Here is a 21,567-nt window from a genome sequence, read left to right as displayed (position 1 = left end):
ACTTCTGGACCTTCTCCAGAAGGCAGCCTGCTGAGGTCCTCTACTCCAGAGGCAGAGACTTCTGGACCTTCTCCAGAAGGTAATCCACTGATGTCCTCTACTCCAGAGGGAGAAACTTCTGGACCTTCTCCAGAAGGCAGCCTGCTGACGTCCTCTACTCCAGAGGCAGAGACTTCTAGACCTTCTCCAGAAGGTAATCCACTAAGGTCCTCTACTCCAGAGGCAGAGACTTCTGGACCTTCTCCGGAAGGTAATCCACTGATGTCCTCTACTCCAGAGGGAGGAAATTCTGGACCTTCTCCAGAAGGCAGCCTGCTGAGGTCCTCTATTCCAGAGGCAGAGACTTCTGGACCTTCTCCAGAAGGCAGCCCGCTGAGGTCCCCTACTCCAGAGGCAGAGGTCTCTAGGCCCTCACCTCCAACTTCAGGAATGCCGGACCATGTAATTTTATCTTCATCCCCTGAGGCCAGTCCACTTCCCACAGGCAGGCCTGAGCCCACAGCAGAGGTGAGCCCACTGGAGTCAAGATCTTCAGAGGGCAGTCCACTTGCACTTTCCCCTGAGGGTTGGCCACTGAAGTCCAGATGTCCTGAAACTTCTCCGCTGCCTGTGAAGTCACCACTGACTTCAGGTACCCCGGATGGCTCCCCAGAGCCCGGCAGCTCAGTCCCACTGGGCACTGGGGGTGAAAGTGTGGACAGTTCCTCCCAGGGGAACGGTTCCTCTGAAGGGAATGGCTCTTCCGAGGGGGACGGCTTCTCTGAGACTGAGGGCACTTCCGTTCCAGAAGGTCCTTCTGTGCTCTCCTCTGTTGCTGCGCTGGTGGGAGGCCATGTTGGAGGGATCCCTGGAGGAAAGGAAGAAGATGAGGTATGGATTTAGTAACTCTGCTTTATTTGAAGCTCACCCATTCCTTCCACAGTAAAACTTTTCTTCAGAGGTGTGTGCTCAGACATTTTTTTTTTAAAGATTTTATTTATTTATTCGACAGAGATAGAGACAGCCAGCGAGAGAGGCAACACAAGCAGGGGGAGTGGGAGAGGAAGAAGCAGGCTCATAGCAGAGGAGCCTGATGTGGGGCTCGATCCCAGAACGCTGGGATCATGCCCTGAGCCTAAGGCAGACGCTTAACCACATTGCCACCCAGGCGCCCCTAGACATTTTCTAATGGAACCTTGCATCGTGTCTGGGGAAGGAAGGAGGGAGGGGACCAGGAAACTGTGTTCTTCGAGACTCCAGGTGGCGCCAACCACACAACCCATGCAAGTAGGGGCCTGGCTCTCATGGAAAGTAATCAAGGTCACCTATCAAGTACCTACACACGATCATCTCATTTATCTAAACCCATGATTTGCAAAGTGTGGTCCCTGCACCGGCAACATGAACAGTACCAGCAACACCAGCATTACCTGGGAGGCTGACAGAAGAGCAGATTCTCAGACCCCACCGCACTCCCTCTGGGGACTCTAGGGTGGGGGCAGCATGGTGTCTTTTTTTTTTTTAATTTTAATTTTTTTTAAAAATTATTTGTTTATTTTAGAGGGGGGGAGAGAGAGAACGTGAGTGGGGGGAGAGGTAGAGAGAGGGAGACAAATAGACTCTCTGCTGAGTGGGGAGCCCAACACGGGGCTTGATCCCAGGACCCTGACATCATGACCTGAGTGGAAACCAAGAGTCAGACACAACTGACTATGCCACCCAGGCATGTTGTCTTTTAATAAGTCCCTTCCCCACCCCACCCCCACCCTGGAACCCTCACAATGCCGATGCCCCCTCGAGTTTGAGAATCATTCATCCAAAGCCATCCCTCTGAGGCAGGGGAGGGGTAGTACTGTTTGCAAAAATACATCAACTTTTTCAATTCTGAGCGTGCTATTGCAGAGGGTTTGGAAAACAGAGTGAAAAAGTCTCATCATTCTAAATAATCATGGTTGCATTATTTTCTTTCCATCTTATTTCCTTTGGCATTTAAAAATAACCTAGCTGGCTGGAGTGCCTGGGTGGCTCAGTCAGTTGAGGATCCGGCTCTTAGTTTTGGCTCAGGCCATGATCTCAGGGTCATGAGATCAAGCCCCACGTCAGGCTCCGTGCTCAGCACAGAGTGTACTTAGGAGTCTCTCTCTCCCTCTGCCTCTCCCCCCCCAACTTGCCCACACACACTCTCTCTCAAATAAATAAATAAATAAATAAATAAATAAATAAATCTTTAAAAAAGCACAAACAACAAAATCTAGCTGGGTTTGGACCTTGCATGTTCTTTTGGGTTTATTTCTCAGGTAGAGAACCTGAGCCAGGCAGGTGCTGGTCCCACTGGTCAGGCTCACAACCTACTCTGGCTTATAGGAGAATCCTGGGGGGGGGGGGGCGGTTCAGGTAGCAGTGGCGGCTTGCAAGAGGGCATTAGGTGGAGATAGATATGTGTGTGTGTGTGTGTGTGTGTGTATCAGAAACACTTTGGAATGGCCACTTACAGTCATGATATAACATTTCTCTTTTAAATAATTTTAGGTTTCTTTTTAAAAGCAAGTCAATTTAGAGAAAGAGACATAGAGTTAACGACAGTACAGATGGTTCCTGATATGGCCAAAGTGGTAGGGAACTGAAGTATGGAAAATATTTCTAGGGGCCCGTTGGAGTCCCTTCCCATGGAAACTCCCACTAGTTGCTGCCAGGATCCCGTGCCAAGCCACACACTCGGGCCAAACAGGACTCGGTTATTCTTGTCCTGGTGAAGGGTGAGGGAAGGGTCACAAGCAGGTGTGGCTGCTGGGTGAGGTCTTTGGGCCAGAATCCCACCTCCTCCAATATTCCCTCACCTTCTGGCGTGGAGCGAGGCCAGGCTTTGCATTTCCAGGACCCAGAAGAGTGCCTGGCATGGCTGAGTTGCCTGGGAACAGTGCACTCAACGAGTGACTACATAAAGTAGTGGGAAGCCTGATATACTCATTTCTTCAACTGAAAATGTCCCCGGGCGAGCTGACTCTACTGAGCACACATACATGACTGGGCTTTGCTTTAATTCAGCCTTACCCACGAATGCTCCATGGGGAAAAGAAAGGCCCTTGGTCAGATTCATTTGGGACACTTTGAATATATCACCCCCTCTGCATTACAGCACATATTAGCATATCCAAGGCACTGAGAAGGTCTGCAGTGAGAAAACCTGTTAATCTTTCTGTAAGCCAGCATGTCCCCAGCCTTATGGCCACAAAACACTTTTTCCGACACGGTTAGGGGACTGAAGTTTTCATCCCATCAAGTTCCATGTGATTTGATGAGGACAGATGGGGCTCAGGAAGTGCTGGCTGGGATGCCTGGCTCATAAGAGGGACATAGAAGGAGGAGCAAGGCAAGGGGACAGGTCACAGTCACACTTCCAATGACCCCTCTAGGTCTTTTCCTCTCTACTGGAGATCTTCCTACAAGAGAGTTTTTAAAAGGTTAGAGGGTAGAGGTGTAAATGCAGGAGGACAGACTGACAGCCCCCTGATAGGCTCAGTGATGAGCATCAGAGTGTGTAGGGGGGAGAAATAAAAAGAAGGGCGAGTTGGGGGGTGGAGAGAGAAAGAGAGAGGGAGAGAGGTGTGTTTTATCAACAAGGCTGACCCTTCCTTCCCTTGGCGGTTGTCCTAGAGGCCAGTTGAGGTGGCTGACATTGCCCACGGCAGCATATCCAGCTAGTGTCAGGGCTGGCGAAACAGAGCACAGGTCCCGGGCAGAGAACCACCCCTGGGCCACAGCCTAAGCAGACAGGCACGTGTGACTTCAGGACACGCCCCAGCGCCCTCGCCTCACAGACCTGGTGGTGGGGAAGTGCCCGCTGGGCTGTAGGCTGGTTCCCATTCCGTCTGGTTTTCTGGCTCAATGGTGAAGCCTGGGATTGCGGTCGTCTCCTCCCCCACGGGGACAGCAGCCACACCAGGCCCCACTTGGGTAGCGATCCAGTCCTCCACGACAGAGGGCGTGGGTGTGCCACCCTCTTCTTCTCCTGGAGAGGGCGCTGCTGAGACACCTAAAGAGAGGTGGGTGGTGAGCATTCCCTCCTGCTAGCGACCCATCCCAGGCTGGCCCTTCTCCAGGGGGACTAGAGGATTTTGAGGGGGGCCAACCTGGTGCAAAAACCTTGCTGGACCTCGACCTCCCCCCCGACCAAGCCCAGTGAGATGGCTCCTTGTCTTCCTCAATACGAGCTGATTGTATCACTTACACAATATTGATATGCACACATCATCAGCACACACATTATTTCAGGGCAGTCTGGGGCATCCCTTCTGCAGAATGTATTCTACGTGCCAGGCATTGTTGAAAGGTGTTATGTATATGACATCATTTTATCCCCCAACAGCCTTATGAGATAGATACTTGATCTCATGTACAGGTAGGAAAACTAAGGCACAGTTAAATGACTTGCCCAGGACCCCGGCTTATAAGTGGCAGATCTTGTCTTCGAAGGCAAGTATCTGGTGCGAGACTCTGCTCTCAACGACGGCACGATGCTGTCTTTCTTGGGGATAGAAATTAGGTTCCAAGTATGTCTGGGTCAAAAATAGGAGGCTGCTATTTAAAATTCATGATCGTCCTGGCACTGGAGGCTGAAGGCGTGATTTAGGGACCGGGGGACCGGGGGGGGGGGTAACTCTTTTGGTTTAGGGGAAACCAGCGGTGGGCTCAGTCGGGAAGGAGGCCAAACTTCCGCAGTTATAGAAAAGCCAGAGTTCACGGAGGGTCGGGGCCAGTGGGGGTGCATGGCTAAGAATTTACTGGGAGGCTAACTGGTTTGGCTTCTGCTGCCCAGAGCAGGGAGAAGGGGACCAGCACAAGAGCTTCCACACATCCTCTGAGAGGGGTTTGGCTTTCTTGAGGCTGCAAGTGGGGCTGAGCTTCCTTTGAACTGGGTTTTCAAAGGTGACTCCGGAAGTCGGAGAAGCTCGGGGGAGCTCAGGTTTTATTTTTTTGTCACCGTTGTTTTGAAATAATGATATATTCATAGCAAGTTACACAGACACTCAGTTTTGATACATCAGGTATAAAACGTGGCCCAAGCTGTAACTACAATCTACATTGCAGGAGATCCAGACCCCGGGGTTCTCCTCTAGGCAGAGCCCAGCACGACCGTGGCCATACCCTAGCCACACCCCTGGGCTGTTTGACGACCTCACTCTCAGAACTCACAGGGAATGAAGATTGCTGGATGAGGCAGTGGGTCCTCAGCGTGGGTCAATTAAAACCACGAATTTCTGGTGCTCAGTGAAGAGTAAAAGAATACCTTCCCCCAACTCATCACAAACATATTTACAAGCAGAAGAAAAGTTGGCAAGGGTCTACAAATTAAAACAGTATATATATGTGTGTGTGTATGTGTGTGTTATTTATAATAATAAGGCTAACATTTACTGAGAATTTACCATGTCCCAGGCACAATGCCAAGTGTTTCGTATGCACTATCCCGGTTTATCCGCACAGCAACGCTTTGAGGTGGGACCTATTACATCATTATTTTATAGATGAAACAGAGGAACAGAGAGGTTAAGTGACTTGCCCCAGGTTACACAGCTACGAAGCAGCAGAGTTATAATTAAAATTCAGGTCTGCCTGATTTGAGGGCCCCAGTTCTCACTCACTTCTCTCTGCTGGTCTCTGGGGACCTTTAGAAGGATGTATGTGCCTTGGGGTCAACGCCTAAGGTCATGCTTAGAGCTGACTTCTTCCTCCTTGCTCTGACGGACGGGGCAAGTGGACAGGGGCCAGAAGGGGTGAACCCAGGGGAGTGATGCGCCAGGCAGAAGGGAGGCTGGAGGAGAGGTGAGAAGGCGTACCTCGGAAACAGAAGGCGTGGTGCCGGGACAGCGGGTCTGGGAGGCCCGTCTGGTTGGGGTAGAGGTAGACAGTTCTCACGCCTGGCTTGTCTCCACCGCAGGAGGGCCTCGGGGTGACGATGGGGTAACGGAGGCTGCCGTCCGACAGCCAGCCGGCATAACACTTGTCTAGGCCTTGGCTCCAGGCGGCGTAGAGCTGGCCCGTGGAGGCCAGGGTGGCGTTTTGAGATTCACAGAATGCCAGGGCTTCCTGGAAGGTGAACTGCTCCAGGCGTGTGACGAAGAACACCTCCCCTGGGGGCAGAAGCAGGTGGCAGGTGTGACCCTTGTGCCCACAGCCAGGTGAGGGGCGGGCAGGGCAACTGAACTGAGATCAGTTGGTCGCTCTAGATGGAAACAACCTTCCCTCCTTCCGTCTTCTCTAGATTGTCCGGTCGCGCTTGGGCAACCTCCCTCTGACCCCCTGGGCTCCCCTCCACCACAAAACTCAAGCATAGAGCACCCGGATGCCGAGGACCAGCAGCCCCCCACCCCCACCCCTGGGAACTCATCGAGGGGAGGGGCAGGTCCTGGGGCCATTCTTGGGGTTTGGGTCCCCACACCCAGACCAGTACCCAGGTGCCTGTCTGATTTGGGGGAAGGAAGTTCACGTTTACCGAATACCTACTTGTACTGGGCACTTCTCATACGTATCTCATTGAATGCTCACCAAAGGCTCTGATATGAGCACAATCAGCTCATATTTTATAGATGAGGAAACTAAGGCCCAGAGAGGTTAAGTAACTTGCCCCAAGTCACAAAACAAGTGAGTGGGTATGCTGAAATCTTTCCAGAACACCAGCATTTCCAAAATGGGGCTCAGTGCAATAGTAATTTGGTGATTATAATTGAAATTAAAAGAAATGAAACAAGAAAAGGTCTGTGGTTAAATAAGGTTGCGCTGCTCGGTTAAGCAGAGTTAAAGAGGTTTTCTACTGCAGGATTTCTCAGAGCCTTTGATTTGTTCCTGGGTATCGGGACTCTCCACAAGGCAGATGGCATATGTAACATTTATTTGTAATAAGTAAAGTCTCATTTATCAGCAGAAATCACTGCTTTTCTAAGGAACCAGTGCTCTCCTGCAGCTGGGGGAACTCACATGAACCACACAGGAGGGAGAGAAGGAGCTTAATCTGAGAGAGGGGCTGGGCCAGCTTTTCTTAAACAGGAACAGAACTGGGTGGATGGTAATTCCCCCTCCTCTTTGTGTCTCCCCAGGGCCCAAAATGCGAGAACATGGACCATACCCTCGAGCCTGTCCACATAGCAGTAGACATCATAAGTTTCTGATGGTGGCCGCACACCGTAGGTCCTGACCCCTGGGCTGCTGTCTTTGTCACCCACACACGGGGTCCGTGGGCTCACAATGGGGTATCTGCAAAGGAGGGCAGGAGGGGGGCATGAAGGCCTGTTCCAGAGGCTGGGGGATGCAGGGCCCAGGGAGATGCTGGCAGGTCTCTCAGGGACTTGGGCAGGGTGTATCTTCACTTGTCCAGTGAGATCCAAACCAGGAAGGAGCCCCTCATGCAACAAGCTCCCTGTGTGGCTGTGGGAAGGGTCTGGAGGCCCCTGGGGGATTCCTGGCTTCAGAAGAGAGCCCATTATATGGAAGGACATTGAGTCAAGCTGGAAGGGACCTAGGTGGGGGGCCTTGAGGAGAGAGTCTCCCTCTCTGTCCCTTGGGGATAAATGCCCAAGGACTTAATGTCACCTGGGGCCCTTCCCCACCTGCTCAGAATATGCCTTGATTCTGGGGGAGAAATTAAGGGAGGAGCCACGGAGTCATTAATTCATTAATTACTGCACAGCGTAGCAGGTGCCCACTCTGCTGGGTGCCGTGACAGGTTCTGCTCCCCAGGCCCGACCTCTCATGGTTGGTTTGGGGATGGGGGGAGGGGGAAGGCGGGGGCGGGGGCTCATCCTTCACCTGACAGTCTGGTCCTGCAGCCAACCAGCGTCACATTGCTCGTAGCCTGCTTCATAGGCGGCCTGGAGCTGCTCCGGAGAGGCGATGACGGCCCCAGTGCGCAGACAGGCCTGCTGAGCCTCCTCAAAGGTCAGTGAGTAGCGGGCGGAGCCTGGGCGGTAGTGGAACACAACCCCTGCGTGGGGAGGAGAGGAAGAGAAGGAGAGACATGGTATGGACTGGGTACTACAATGCCAGGGCCCATGGGCCTGGTTCTTTGGTTTTGAGGGCAGGGAGGGAGCCCTGGCTCCGTCAGGAATGACTCCCCTTCGTCCCCTCCTTCCTTTCCTACTTCCGATCCTATTCTCAACCAAGTTGGTTCCCTCTGCTTGTTCAAGCTGCTCCTGAAGTCCATCTCCCTGAGAGAGCCGTGGAGGACTCTTCTGCCCTGGGTGTCCCCAACCCTTCTCTTTGGGCCCCTTACTCCTAAGCTGTTCAGTTGTCCCTTTTCTCTTTAAAACAAATGCATTTTTTTCTCCTTATAACAAGAATAAGCATTCATTACAGAACATTTGGAAAATACAGAAAAGGCTAAGGAATATATCGAGCAATCACTGGCATTTCTTCCACCTGGCCCAGGGCCCAGGGGGTGAGTGCCTGCCCCGAAAGAGCCGGCCAGAGTTTTCGTGGGTGTGTACCGGGCACATTCTGGGGAGTGGCCTTGTGGTTTTTGCCAGGTTCTCAAAGGGGCAGAGCCCTGTCCTTGAGCTGCCCACTTACTCTGCCTGTCCCGTTATATTCAGCTGCATACACATTGGCCTCTGCTTCTGACGCTTCCTGGGGTGATTAGCCAGGTTACGTCAGCTTCAAATCACTGGTCTGACACTGTCCCATGTTCCTTGTCCTGTGGCCAATGCTCATCTGTCCCTTGGCACCTTCCCACAGGGAGCCAGTGGGGCTCTTTCCAGTCCTGGACTAACCCTGGGAACCAGCCATCGGGGGGGGTTTACCCCAAAACTTCTAAACAATTTCTCCTTTCCAACAGATTGTATTCTTCTGGGCAAGTCAGGCTGAAATCCGACCTGGTGACATCCTGGGTGTGATGGTGGATGGCAGTGTCCAGCTGCTCTTCCCCAGGAGGGGACACCAGCTAGGCCTTTATGAAAGCCACCCCAGAATGTCCTTCCTGTTCTTGGACTGGAGTTTGGGGAGCGGCTGAGCTCCATAACATCCCAAGCCTCCAGACCTCTATTAAACACCTGGAACACCCCCATCCTAGAAGAGGGGCTGGCAGGCATTTTCTGGAAAGGGCCAGATAGGACATAGTTTAGTCTTCGTGGGCTCAATGGTTTCTGTCACAACTACTCAACTCTACGGTGACAGCCCAAAAAGAGCCACAAGATAGCACACTGAGGAGTAACTGTGGCTTTGTTCCAATCCGACTCTATTCATGGATGTTGAATCTTGAATTTTATGTCACTTTCATTATATGTCACAAAATATTATTCTCACTCTGACTTTGTCCCCCAACTATTTAAAACTGTAAAACGATCCTTAGTGTGCGGGCCATAGAGAAACAGGTGGCAAGCTGATGTGACCGTCAGAGCTTGCTGACCCCTGTCCTGGAAGGTCAGCTCTGTGAGGAGTCCCAGGGTCACCTTGTACAGCAGTTTTCAAGTGGCTCTGTTCTGTGGAGGTACCTGATGGGGCTAAGGGGGGGCCCTGGACAAAAGAGCCCCAGTTCTTGGCTCCACTTCACCTAGACCCATGTGGCATTTTTACCTGCTTGACATATACTACGGTTTCCACCTATGACTTCATTTGAAGGAAACTCTTCGTGGCAAAAGAGCATGGAGGTCACTCTCTGGCCCACCCCCTTGTTTTGTAAGTAAGGAGAACCGAGTCTGAGAGGAGGAAGACTTGGCCCAGGTCTCAGGCTAAGTTGAAGGCATGGATCCTTTAGGTAGGCCAAGTTCTTTCCACCTGCCCCCCAGCCCCCATGCAGCCCCCCAAGGGGCAGGCACTTACCCCCTGGCAATCGTGGCCGCCCCGAAACCTCGGTTGCGCCTGGGACTGCGGTCACCTGCACGACATGGTCCTCACTGGTGAAGGCGGTGAAGGCTGGGCCGGGCGTGGGGGGAACACCCCAGGGCCCAGCGGTCTCTCCAGTCCTGTTCTCAGCCTCAGGGAAGGCAGTGGCCCCTCTATCGGGGGCAAACGTGAAGGGCTCCTCGGGCTCCGGGACAAACGTGAAGGGCTCCTCGGTCTCCGGGACAGTGGGGGAGACGCCAAAGATGGGTTTCACAGTGAGGATCACGTTGCCTCGGGCTTCACCCTCCGTGACGTTTCGGGGCAGGGGCAGCTCCACGTCAGGCCAGGTCACTGTCTGGATGGTGATGTCCTCCTCGCCGCCCACCCCGAAGAAGTTTTCTGGGATGTCCACAAAGTCTTCACCTGGAGCGGGGAGAAAGATGAGTTTTAGGAGCTCAACCTGAGGCTGGCTTGAGGGAGACGAGCGTCGGATCCTCCTTCCCTGCCGGGGAAGGAAAGCACCTACTGTGCGCCTGGCGGTCTCGACTCCGCGAGTACTCATTCTAGGAGGCCTCGGATTCCATGCTGCCGAAGAGCGCCAAGGCATCACACCGCGAGATGCTGACCAAGCGGCTCACCGCTTATATGACCAGGGCAGCTCCAACATCCCTTCCTGATCAACACCCGCCACCTCCTTATCTGTCTTCCGGGTACCGGATGTTGTAAGTAGCCATAAATCAGCTACGAAGTGGAATAGAGAACTCATGCTAAAGATGTGGGAGCCCATGACATGGAGGAAAGTGACCTAAGACCCCTGCCTGCCTCGGTCACCAGCCAAGGAGGGTGTGGCAGGAACAGGCCGGTCAATCACTTAAGAAAGAGGAAACCCACAAGCGTGCTACCACTTGGAAAAGGCTGGTTAGGCTATGGGACGGTTAGGAGAGGCTTTGGGGGAAACCCTCATTACTTTTGCAAAAACGCCCCTCTTCCTGTGAAGTCAGGCCATAAAGGCCAAACATGAAGGAGCTAGGCCACCATGCTGTCCCCAGTTTTGTCCTAATAGGGATGCCCGTCTATAGTATCCGTGTTTTTTTTCCCTTTAAGAATTAGCACGTAATTGTAATGCTAACCCAGACGTGTAAAATGAGATAAAAATCTTTTAAAAGTTTTAGTCTAAATTTTTTTTTTTTAATTTATTTGTTAGAGAGAGAGCATGGTAGGCAGAGGGAGAAGCAGACTCCCAGCTGAGCAGGGAGCCTGACGCGGGACTCAATCCCAGGACCCTGGGATCATGACCTGAGCCCACGGCAGATGCGTAACTGACTGAGCCGCCCAGGTGTCCCTAGTCTAAATTTTCAAAATAAATTGCCTGTCAAAACTGCCCCCACCAACTCTTTTCAATAACCACGTGGCCCTTCTTTTAAGCACACTGGATTCGAGAGAGTGGGTAACGGTGCTCGCCTGGAGGGGGCATGGTTTCGTGCCGGCCACTTGCTCCTTAGACAGATGGGGACATCGAGGCTTTGCCCGGCTGCACAGTCGCCCGGGGCAGAGCTGTGATTCCAACCTGCGCAAACACAGACTCTGAAGGTCGTGCTTTTAACCCTCTCCTGAGCTGACAAGACAGGGCTGGATCCTGCCGCTTACGGTGCTTCTCCCTTGGCTGTTCTAGGAGCTGGTGAAAACAGGGGGTACTGAAGCATAGGGTTTGGGTACCTGTGGTCCCTTGAAGGGGTAGAAACCAACCCCGTTCCCAGCTCCCCTCCTCTGGGCCCCCATTTCTGTGGCGCAAACCCCCCTCCCAGGCCCTGCACCCCCCCAGCCCCACCTGTGTAGCAGATGGCGTCGTAGCGGGACGAGGGGTCGGGGTAGCCCGTCTGGTTGGCGTGCAGGTAGACGGTCCGCACGCCCAGGAGGTTGCCCCCGCAGTTGGGCCGAGCCTTGGAGATGGGGTAGCGCACACTGCGGTCAGCCAGCCAGCCAGCACTGCACATGTCCATGCCGCCCTGCCAGGCCAGGTAGAGCTGGCCCGTGGTGGCCAGCCGCGCGCCCAGCCGCCGGCACTCGTTGGCTGCCTCCTGGAAGGTGAACTTCTCCGGAGATGTCGCATAGAAGACCTCGCCTGCCAAGGACAGGGCCGGCAGGGTGAGGACCTCCTTCCCCGCTCCTGCCCCCGCCTCCCTCCCTAGGCTCCAAGCTCCTGCTCCAAAGCATTCTTGCTGGCCCTCTGCTGTGAAACCGCCCCTCTCCCTGCCCCATCCGTCCTAGCAGTTGAGCATTGCCTATGCAAGCAATCCTTTTAAAAAAATTGAAGTTGTGACGGGAAGAGCAGGCATTAGACTTTGACCCTCAAAGCAGTGGTTCCCAAATGGGGGTCTCTAGGCCCCGAAGCATCTATAAGGGCATTAGTGGGGCCTTGTGAGCGCTTTTTACTATTTCTGCAAACCTAAGCATGTTGTGTGGGGGGTAGGGGTGGGTGGTGGGCAGGTGTTTCCGGGGAAGGCACTGGCAGTCCCCGCTCAGTGGCAGTTCTGATTGGCTTTGTCTTTGGTGAGCCAAGAATGGGAACACAAATACTTGCTCCTTAATAGGCCCTGGGCCCAGAGGCGAGAGTGAGGAAAGGGAGCCTGGGGGTGAGAAAGCAGGGGACTGTCCCAGCCTCAGAATGAGCCAGGTTGTTTGGGCTTATCTCCAGCCTGGGGGAAGCTGCGAACTTGGGTGGGGGCGGGGGCCCGAGGCGGCAGGGCCTGGACTGTCAAAGGGGGGGTTGGGTGCAGATGGGAGAAGTCGTATCTTCCACATGCCCAGGTAACTCGGGAAGCTCTGCTTGTGATCAAAATTAGTATCCTTTACAAAGCAGAGAAGGACTCTGGGTTCCTTCCCGCCACCACTGAGGCTCTCCAGAACTGGCCCATTGGGACAGCCTGGGTGGCACTGGGGGCTGGCTGCAGCGGAGCTAGAGAGGTCAGAAGGGCAGTCGACTCTCCTGGGAACTACACTTCTGATGGGCCCCACCCTGGAGTGGCCTGGGGCATTCTTTGTGAGGGTGACAAGGCTGGGCTAGGCTTTACTGGTGCAGTGAACCTTGGGACAGCAATGGGCTGGTCATGGCAGCAGGAGATGCTGACTGGGAGGGGTGGTCCCAGCAGAGAGACAGAGACAAGCATTCTTGGGCCCAGTAGTGGTGCCAGACAGTTGGGGCGTGCCCGCGGCTACTGAGGCTCTTTCCAAAGTGGGGAAGGAGGGGATCTGAGGGCCCCTATCTTTCCCCCACCCTCTCTGGGCATGGTAGGGAGGGGTCTGGTGTGTGCTGTCCTGGGTTCGTGCTCTGCCCTAGAGGAGGCCCACGGAATCCCTAGTGTCAGTGGGGAGAAGGGGACAGGTAGGGCTCCTGGGAAGGGGGCAGGCCTCACCCTCCATCTCCTCAGCGAAGCAGTAGACATCATAGGTCTCATTGGTGTCTCGGATGCCGTAGGTCCTCACGCCCGGAAACTCATCCTTGTCCCCATAGCAGCCTTCCCTCGGAGTGTGGATGGGGTACCTGCCAGGAACCCAGAATGGGTGTCGTGTGACCTTCAGGGGACAGAAGGGGCCTGTGGCCTGGGCCCTTGTATCCTCCTCCCACGTGGGAGGAAACGGGGACTCACTGATGTGTTTGCCAGTATCTGCCCTGGGTACGTGGACTGCTCGTCTTTATGGCTTTTCCCCCCAAGCTTTATTGAGATACATGTTTTCACAGTTATCGATGATTACAGGCAGCCCCCTTTGCTGAATATTTATAAGAACCAAATATCCAGGCCTGCAAATCTTTTCTGTAGAGAGGCCAGAGAGTAAATATTTTAGGTCTTGTGGCCCCTAGGATCTCGTCTTGACCCCTCAACATTGCCGCTGTAGTGTGAAATAGCCACAGAGGTCCTACACAGCTTTATGTACAGAGACAAGGGTGGGTTGGATTTGGCCTGTGGGCCACCATTTGCTGACCCCTGCTTTGCCTCATTTGAGTCTCACGTCAACCTAATGAGGCAAGTGCTAGCAACACTCCATTTTAACCTGGAAGAAACTGAGGCCCAGAGACGTGAAACAATTTGCCCCAGGTCACACAGCGTCTAAGTGTCAGAGCTGCGGTTTGAGCCCAGCTCTTCCTGAGGCCGCAGTGTGGGCTCTTGCACTATGCTAGGCTGCTGTCTTGTCCTGTTTTCTTGTTGGTGGCGTTTGTGTCCTAAGATCTGAAAGATCTACCCCAAGATTGCAAAGATATTTTCCTTTGTTTTCCTCGGGAGGCTTTGCGGTTCCAGCTTTTCCGTTCAGAGCTCTGATCCGCCCCGAATGAGTGTCTCATCTTGCCTTAACAGGCTCGCTCTCACGGACTGAGATCCCTCGAGGGCAGAGCTCTATCTGTCCCGCTGGGCTACCCATCCCTCAGCAGCTGCACTCCAGGGGGAAAAAGGCCCCCAAAAGCTTAATTTATGGATGTCTCGCCTTATTAAAAGCAACAAAAAAGGCAAGTGGTTTACAAAAATACACAAAACACTGAAGTTTCAAGAAACAGTGAAGAAATCATGGCAAAGGGGGGCCAGGGGTAGGAAGGGTAATGATGTGTAATGTGCTCATGCAGCCGAAGTTCCCAGCAGCTCCTCACTCCGCTGCAGGGTGGAATGACAAGGACCTGGACAGGTCACGAGATTTCTATCAGCAGAGCCACCAGACATTCCAGAATGCGTCCCGGCCCCCCGGGAGCTCCCACATGAGGCTGTCTGAGGTGGTCGGGGGCAAGGGGCACAGGGCCTTTATTGCTCATGTTCCATCTTTCAAATGAATGCAATAAGCCCCCTTTTAAAAAATAAGGCACGAAAAGGCCTTCTGTGCAAGTTCTCTATTGTTTTAAAATTCCTAGCGGCCACTAAAAGTATTTCCACTGGAGCACTGGAGCTTTCTAGAAAAGCACGTGATGAATTTTTTGCACGCAGAATACCTGACACATTATTATGTCCTTCCTCATAGCGCAACCAGATGGCCCCAAATCAAACGTTGGCTTCTGAACAGTGATGTAAGGATCGTTAGAGCCGGCGAAGGTGTTACTGCAGCCCCAGCCCAGGCTGGCCACGGCGTCACGCTGGCCCCGGCTCCAGGCTGGCCCGGTGCCCTAGCCCATCGTCTCCCCAACTCTGCGCGTGGCCCGGGGGCTCACCTGACAGTCTGGTCAGCCAGCCAGCCGGCGTCACACTGGTGGAAGCCGTCCTCGTAGGCGGCCTGCAGCTGTTCAGGGGTGGCGATGATGGCACTGTTCTGTAGGCAGGCCCGCTGTGCCCTGTCGAAGTCCAGCGTGTAGCGTGTGGAGATGGCTCTGTAATGGAACACGACGCCTGCGCGGGTGGGAGAGCAGGTCAGGCACAGCCTCCCATCTTCAAAGTCCTCGAAGAATTATGGTTATGGTCAAAGGGGCCTTAGGGACATCTGGTCTGGGCCTCTAGCTGATGCACAGATCTCCTCCCCACATTCACATGTGATCCTTCTGCCTTTGTGGAAATACCTCCAGTGATGGGGACCTCACTACCCCACAGAGTGTCTGTTTTGAATTTCTCTGATAATTCTGATAATCAGAAAGTTCTTTGAATTGAACTAAAACCTGCCTCCTTTTACTTTTTTGTTGGCACTCTCAGGCCCCATATTTTCTTTGGGGAAAGAGACACTTGAGCCCCATGTATCCTCAGCCCAGGAGCATCCTAGTGGGAACCCTGTCCTCAAGCCAACCAAGGACACAACCATTCTCCTTGGGCCATCAAGAGAAAAGGAACCAGGGAGGCTTCATCCCTTTCTCTGACTTCTGGAGCTGAGAATGGGGCTGAGGTGGGGGTGGAGGAGGGAAAAGACATCTGGATGAAGAGTCAGGAGACCGCTCTGGCTCGCTTCCAGAGAAACTTCAGGCAGATCGCCTAACCTCAGTTTGCTTATCTGTAAAATGGGGATGATCACAGGGCCCACGGAATCATGGGATGGTGGCCAAGCGCAAACTTTCATTTACATGTGCCGATGGCCAGGATGTGTTTAATTCCCTCAAAGTCCAGAGAGAATGATAGTCCCAGCTCCGTGTTAGAGGCACAACTGAAGCTAAGTGACTTGACTCCGGTGGGTGCAAGCCAGCCGGCGGGGAAGCAGCTGGGATTTGAAAACCAGCCTGCCTGAGTTCACTCCCATGAGGATACCATTCTGGTTCTTTCCCCAGGTGAAGCAGTGTCCCTGTGGGACGTTCTCACCTTTCACCACGACCTCTATGGTAGCCTCGCTGTCCTCAATGCCGTGCATAACCTCACAGCGGTAGATCCCCGAGTCATTGGAGCGAAGGTTCTGGATTTCCAAGGTGGCGTCACTGGGGATGGCCGGGTAGTTGGGCAGCGAGACCTTGTCTTGGTAGGCGCTGTTGACCCGCGCCTGCCCTTCCGTGGCTACCAGCAGCACCACCTCCTTCTCCTTGGAAATACGGCTCCACTTGATTCTCGGGGCGAGGGGGGCAGTGGAGGGGGCGGTGGTCACAGGGTGCGTGGGGTCGATGAAGTAGCAGGGGATGGTGAGGGAGCTCCCCAGGAGGACCCGCAGAGGCGACGGTTCAGGGATGCTGACACTCAGTGAGTTGTCAGGGTCTGTGGGGCAGGGACAGAACTGTTAGCGCCTGGAGAGGACCACTCAGCCTCCCTGTCAGTCCTTCTGGAAATGACAAAATCCCGTGAGCTCGTCTGTATTTGTGGGGTGGCGGGGGACGGGGGCACTCCTGTGCCAATCGGAATTCCCGGGAAGCTCTGCAACACCTTATCCAGAGCGGTATTCCTCAAGACCCCTGGTCTCTGCACCTCAAGACAGGAACTAGGGAACTGGAAAAGGGTTGCAGAGGAGGGCAAGGAAAACTTTAGAGCTGAGATCCCCCTCTCTGTTTCTCAGACTGGGGTACTCCAGGGGTTACCAAGCCGTAAGAGAAACAGGACCCATCTTCCTGGAGTGAGAGCTTGACTCAAAGACTTTTGGGAAAAATCACTTTGGGGCAGGAAAAGTTGTAAAAAAAAAAAAAATCCACACAATGTTTAAAGCTCAGATGCAAAACTACACAGACATGTCCCACTTGAGGTCTGCTTGGGACTCCATCCTGACTTTGCTGAGGGACAAGGCATTCTCTCTTGCTGTTGGGGAATCGGGGGAGGGGGGCTGGCTGGAGAAGCATCAGAGAAGAGCAGACATTCATGTACTTCTGCAAAAAAGTCAGACGGGTGGGGGTTGGGTGTGGGGTATGACTAGCTCCACGAAAAATCATGGAGAGTATTGGTAGGGAAGATGCGGCATGTTTACCAAATCCAGTTAGAAGTAAAAGATCTTCCTGAAATGGGAAAGAAACAGCTTTTGCAAAAATAGCACCTTTCACGGCAAGTCATACACTTAGGGGACCCCCCCTTTTTCTTTCCGGGAGAGCTTACAGGTTGAAAATAAAACTGTGTCAGATATTTGTGGGTGGTAGATACATAACCGGGCAAGGAAGGGGGAGCCAGGAATGTTTGGGGGATCCAGCCCTAAACTTTGATGTCCTGGGCAGCCACTACTAGGTCCTTCCACAAAAATCTCCCTCCGAATACTCAGCCCTTGCCCCGAAACACAGCATGGTTTTAGAGCGGGCCGTTCTCCAGTTCTCCAGGGAGAGCTAAGAGTGACTGCAGTGCCCAATGCTGCAGTTTTTAAAGCTCTCAACCAGCCTTACGGACTGGTTTGCCTGTGTGGGCAAACCACCCGGGTTACAGCCTGGGGCTGGATATCTGTGGGTCCCCAAGCCGGAGTACAGATGGACACCCAGATATCCTACGTATACATATTTAAAAGTTATAAATCAAGTCCACAGATTGTTAAATCAAATATGTTCTATCTTCCTATTTGACAATGGCACCTTTCAAAATGAAAAGCCAGGTTCCAAATTTAGAATTCTTGGATTCTTTAGAGATTTGCACGGGGTCCGGTGGCCAAGCAGCAGGCCGCCTTCTTCTCTGCCAGTTCTCTGCACCATGAGGGGCCTGTGCTTATCCCAGCCCTCACACCCCAGCTCTGTCCACACCCCCTGACCTCTCCCTCAGGCCCGGCGTGGCTCTCACCAAAGGCATGGTGCTCCCCCCGCCATCCCCAGGAGGATGGGTCCTGGAAGTGGCTTGGAGTCACTTGGGCAAGGAATTTGGGGGATCCTGGGTATCCAGAGTGTGGTCTAAAGGGAGAGCATCGATCTGTGTGGACATGTCCCTACAGATCCCTCATCCTTTAAGGAGCACTGGGGCTGGACGAGGGCCTCCTCCAGGGAAGCCTCTAAAGTGCGTGGCCCAGAGCAGGGGCTCTCTTGCCTAGGTCTAAGGGAGATACAGGTTACTCTGGAGCAAACCCATCCTGCAGTCAGTGGAGGGTTTGCTCATCTGATTGAGGGCTCGATGATCAGAAACCCACCTCGGCCTGCCATTTGCGAGAGACCACGGGGGTCTTCCCAAGGATGGCGTGCCAAGAAAAACAAAGACCTGTGTGATATATTGGGGACTTCTTTCTGTTTCTCAAGGAATTTTCTCTTCTTTGATGGTCCAGCTGTTCCTCCCTTGGCAGCTTTTATTCTTTGGGCTTATCTGTAATCCTGCTCCGACCCCAAGCTCAGCGTGTGGTGGTTTTGGGTAAGATCCACAGAGAGGAGATGGGAAGATGGGCGCCTGCCAGGAGCTCTCCCTCTCGGCTGTCCATGCGAGAGGGCAGCCGGGAGCAGGATTACCTGAGCCAGGGCTCCCAGATGCATGTGTGTGTGTGTGTGTGTGTGTGTGTGTGTGTGTGCGTGTACATGTGTGTGTGTGTGTTCACACACATGGGCGTTCTCCCCTTGCAGCTAGGCTTGCCTTCGATAGAAAAGGGGCAGGCAGGGCCAGAAAAAGGCCAGGAGAAGGGAGATTATATCCCTGGGAGCAGCAGCACGGAGTCTGGGACTCAGTACCCCAAATCCAGTCTTCTGTGGCTGCCGGATCTGTGAGGCACGCATGGGAGTGTCCTTACCTGAAGCTTCTAGTGAGCTGGCTGCTGTGATGACCCTCAGAGTCACAAACACCAAGAGTAAAGTGGTCATAGTTCACCTGGAAGGAGGGAGGCAGAGGGGTTAGCTGGAGGCTCAGACACGGTGGGGTCGAGGGTCACATGGCACACAACACAGGGTGATTAATTCCATGCGCAAGGATCTGAAACCACATCAACATAGAGGCTGCGTGTGGTTTGAGGGATGTCTTCCCCAAGAGTCCTCTCTTCACAAAGCCTTCCCAGATTTCTCAGTTTAATTACACGTGTTAGGCTGGAATCCTCCTCCTGTCTCTTCGAGGGCACTTCCCACCTTCTAACCTATAAAGGCTCCTTCTGAAGGATCCATGCAATGGTTGATGTTATGTCGACTTGACTAGACCCACTGGCTGCTCAGATATTTGTTCAAACATTATTCTGGGTGCGTCTGTGAGGGTGTTTTTGGACGAGGTGAACATTTAAGTCGGTACACTAAGCAGATTGCCCTGATAATCTGGGCGGGCCTCATCCAATCAGCTGAAGGCATGAATGAAACAAAAAGACTGAACCACCTCCAGGAGAGAGAGAATTCCCCCTGACTGATGACCTCCAAACTGCCTTCAGATTTGAACTGAAACATTGGCTCTCCCTGGGTCTTGAGTCTTCAGACTCAGCCTGGAACTACACCCTGGCTTTCTTGGGCCTCCAGCTTGCCTGATACTTCCATGATCATGTGAGCCAATTCCTTACAGTAAACCTCTTTCTCTATAGATGCACAGATGCAATCGACTCTGTCTTTCTGGAGAAGCCTACTATTATCCCCCAGGCCCAGAGAAATGAAATGAATTAGCCAACCTCCCTGACGGAACCCAGGCCTGACCCAACTTCTAATTCGGGAATCTTGTGTGTTTTAGGATGAAGAATGCTCCAAGCTTTCGAGCGCAATTCACAGGGGCCTGGTTCAAGCCAGGGGAAGGATGCCCACCCAGCGAGCTCTTGAGCAGGCTCTGGGATGGACAGATTAATCATGGAGGGGAACAGTCAGAGCCCAGGACCCCCAAAGCCCTCCCACTGGCCCAAACAATGACTTCATGTGAATCAGAAAAGACTTCCTTACTGTTATCTGCTGTAAAACTGTCACGTCAAGTGTACAAATACATGACAACCACAACATAGAGGCCTCCCCTGCACAACTGAGCCCCTGACTCCACGTGGGCCAGTGCAGGTAGACCCCAAAAAGACCCCATTAAACTTACAAGAGATCAACCAGAACACTGATCGTCAACTTTGGCTGCACATGGAAATCACCTGGGCTTCGGCCTGATCTTCAGGCATTTTTAAAGCGTCCCAGAAGGTTCTAATGTGTGGCCAAGACAGAGCACACTGGCTAGAGGATGAATAGTCCCACGGCAGATGCCTGCGGCTGGCACCCCATGGCATGTGCCCGATGATGCTTCCTGAGTTGTTCTTTTGGTGGGAACTGCACTGGCGCCCACCCTGCCCTCCTCTCCAGCCTGGGACATTTCATCTTGGTTTAAGAAGTGTCCGCATCACAGATGCTCCTTGCGGAGGTGGGAGGCGGAGAGGATGGAGGACCTGGAACTAAAGACAAGCAGGGAGCTTTGGGAGGCTGGGATGGAGCCTCCTGCGTTCCCCGCTGTGTCACAGTCTGATGGCCCAGCAGGTGTCGCTGTTGGCTCAGTCACCATCAGTGGGGGGGGGCCTCCTGGGCTCCCTTCCCAGGAATGTGTGGGGGAGGGGCAGGCGGGGGCCCAGGACTCTGGGGAACCCTTTTGGGGTGACCTGGCCTATTGTTTAGAGTGACCTTTCTTTCCATCACTGTCATTCATGCCACATACGTTGGTCACCTGAGAGATGGAAGAGCTGCCTGTGTGGGCCCCGCTTGGGGGACAGAGATGAGTGTGTGAGTGTGTTTCCCTCACACTGTAGGACATCTGGAAAATTCCAAAGACATAACAAGCAGCCCCCTGCTTCTCCTCAGAGATTTTTCTCCTTCGATGCTGCCTTCAAAGAACAATCTCTGGGGTTCCAGGTCCTGCCACCGTGAGAGGCCGCTGAGTTGCGGCACTCTCGTTCAGGCCCAGCGTGACCAGTCACAGGGAAATAGTCCGCCCCCCCCACACCCCGGGAGCCTAGAAGGATAAGGTGTCCCCTCCAGTCTGGGGAAGGGGCTAGACTTGTGGGCTCCTCTCTTCCCAGAGCCTCAGGGATACCGTGTCCAGACACAGGGCCCGCCTGTTCGTCTTCCCTCAGAACACCCTCCACTGGGAAGTTCTGTGTATGTTTTTGGAGGTGTGTTTCTTCCCAAACTCTGTGAACAAGCCCGCCATTGTCCGGGATGCAGTGGCTCTCTGTGGGGCTGGGGCCCGCTCTGTTTTTCTCCCTGGCCTCCACCAAGAATGGAAAGGGCAGGGGTTTGGGGTAGGGGTAGACTGGGCAGAGAAACTAATTTTATTTCTTCTTCTTTTTTTAAGACAAACTTTGGGACAGAAACGTTGCAATAAATATGGTCCTGTGTTTGTGTTTTCTTAGCTGTAAAGAAAATAGGGAGAAATACCATTCTGTCCAGCTTCCAAGTGTCTCCAGGACTCACTGAGTCTTTTATGGGAGGAGAAGGACTCTGCCAGCCCGTCAACAGGGAGGCCTTTCTCCAGCGAGGTGGTGGTGAGGGGACAGGGCTGGGGCAGATGAAGGGGACCGGGGTGTCCGAAT

The 21,567-nt window shown here is 53.4% G+C and overlaps 1 protein-coding gene across 2 annotated transcripts in view; it reads right to left on the bottom strand.

The window, feature by feature from the left end:
* Positions 1-18,910, bottom strand: part of ACAN (aggrecan) — a 38,329-nt gene extending 19,419 nt beyond the window's left edge. For both annotated transcript variants that reach the window (XM_040642620.1, XM_040642621.1), the window contains exons 1-11: positions 18,841-18,910; positions 16,047-16,430; positions 14,981-15,155; positions 13,206-13,333; positions 11,621-11,914; positions 9,790-10,215; positions 7,783-7,957; positions 7,103-7,230; positions 5,817-6,110; positions 3,800-4,012; positions 11-847 (exon numbers count right to left, since the gene is read on the bottom strand). In XM_040642620.1, coding sequence (XP_040498554.1) covers positions 11-847; positions 3,800-4,012; positions 5,817-6,110; positions 7,103-7,230; positions 7,783-7,957; positions 9,790-10,215; positions 11,621-11,914; positions 13,206-13,333; positions 14,981-15,155; positions 16,047-16,430; positions 18,841-18,910 — 3,124 coding nt within the window. The remainder of the gene's footprint in view (positions 1-10; positions 848-3,799; positions 4,013-5,816; positions 6,111-7,102; positions 7,231-7,782; positions 7,958-9,789; positions 10,216-11,620; positions 11,915-13,205; positions 13,334-14,980; positions 15,156-16,046; positions 16,431-18,840) is intronic.
* Between the last annotated feature and the right edge of the window lie 2,657 nt (positions 18,911-21,567).

The sequence above is a fragment of the Ursus maritimus genome, unplaced genomic scaffold (genome assembly GCF_017311325.1).
Source record: "Ursus maritimus isolate PB19 unplaced genomic scaffold, ASM1731132v1 scaffold_27, whole genome shotgun sequence".
In the NCBI taxonomy this organism is placed as follows: domain Eukaryota; kingdom Metazoa; phylum Chordata; class Mammalia; order Carnivora; family Ursidae; genus Ursus; species Ursus maritimus.
This window is presented reverse-complemented; position numbering and strand designations above follow the sequence as displayed.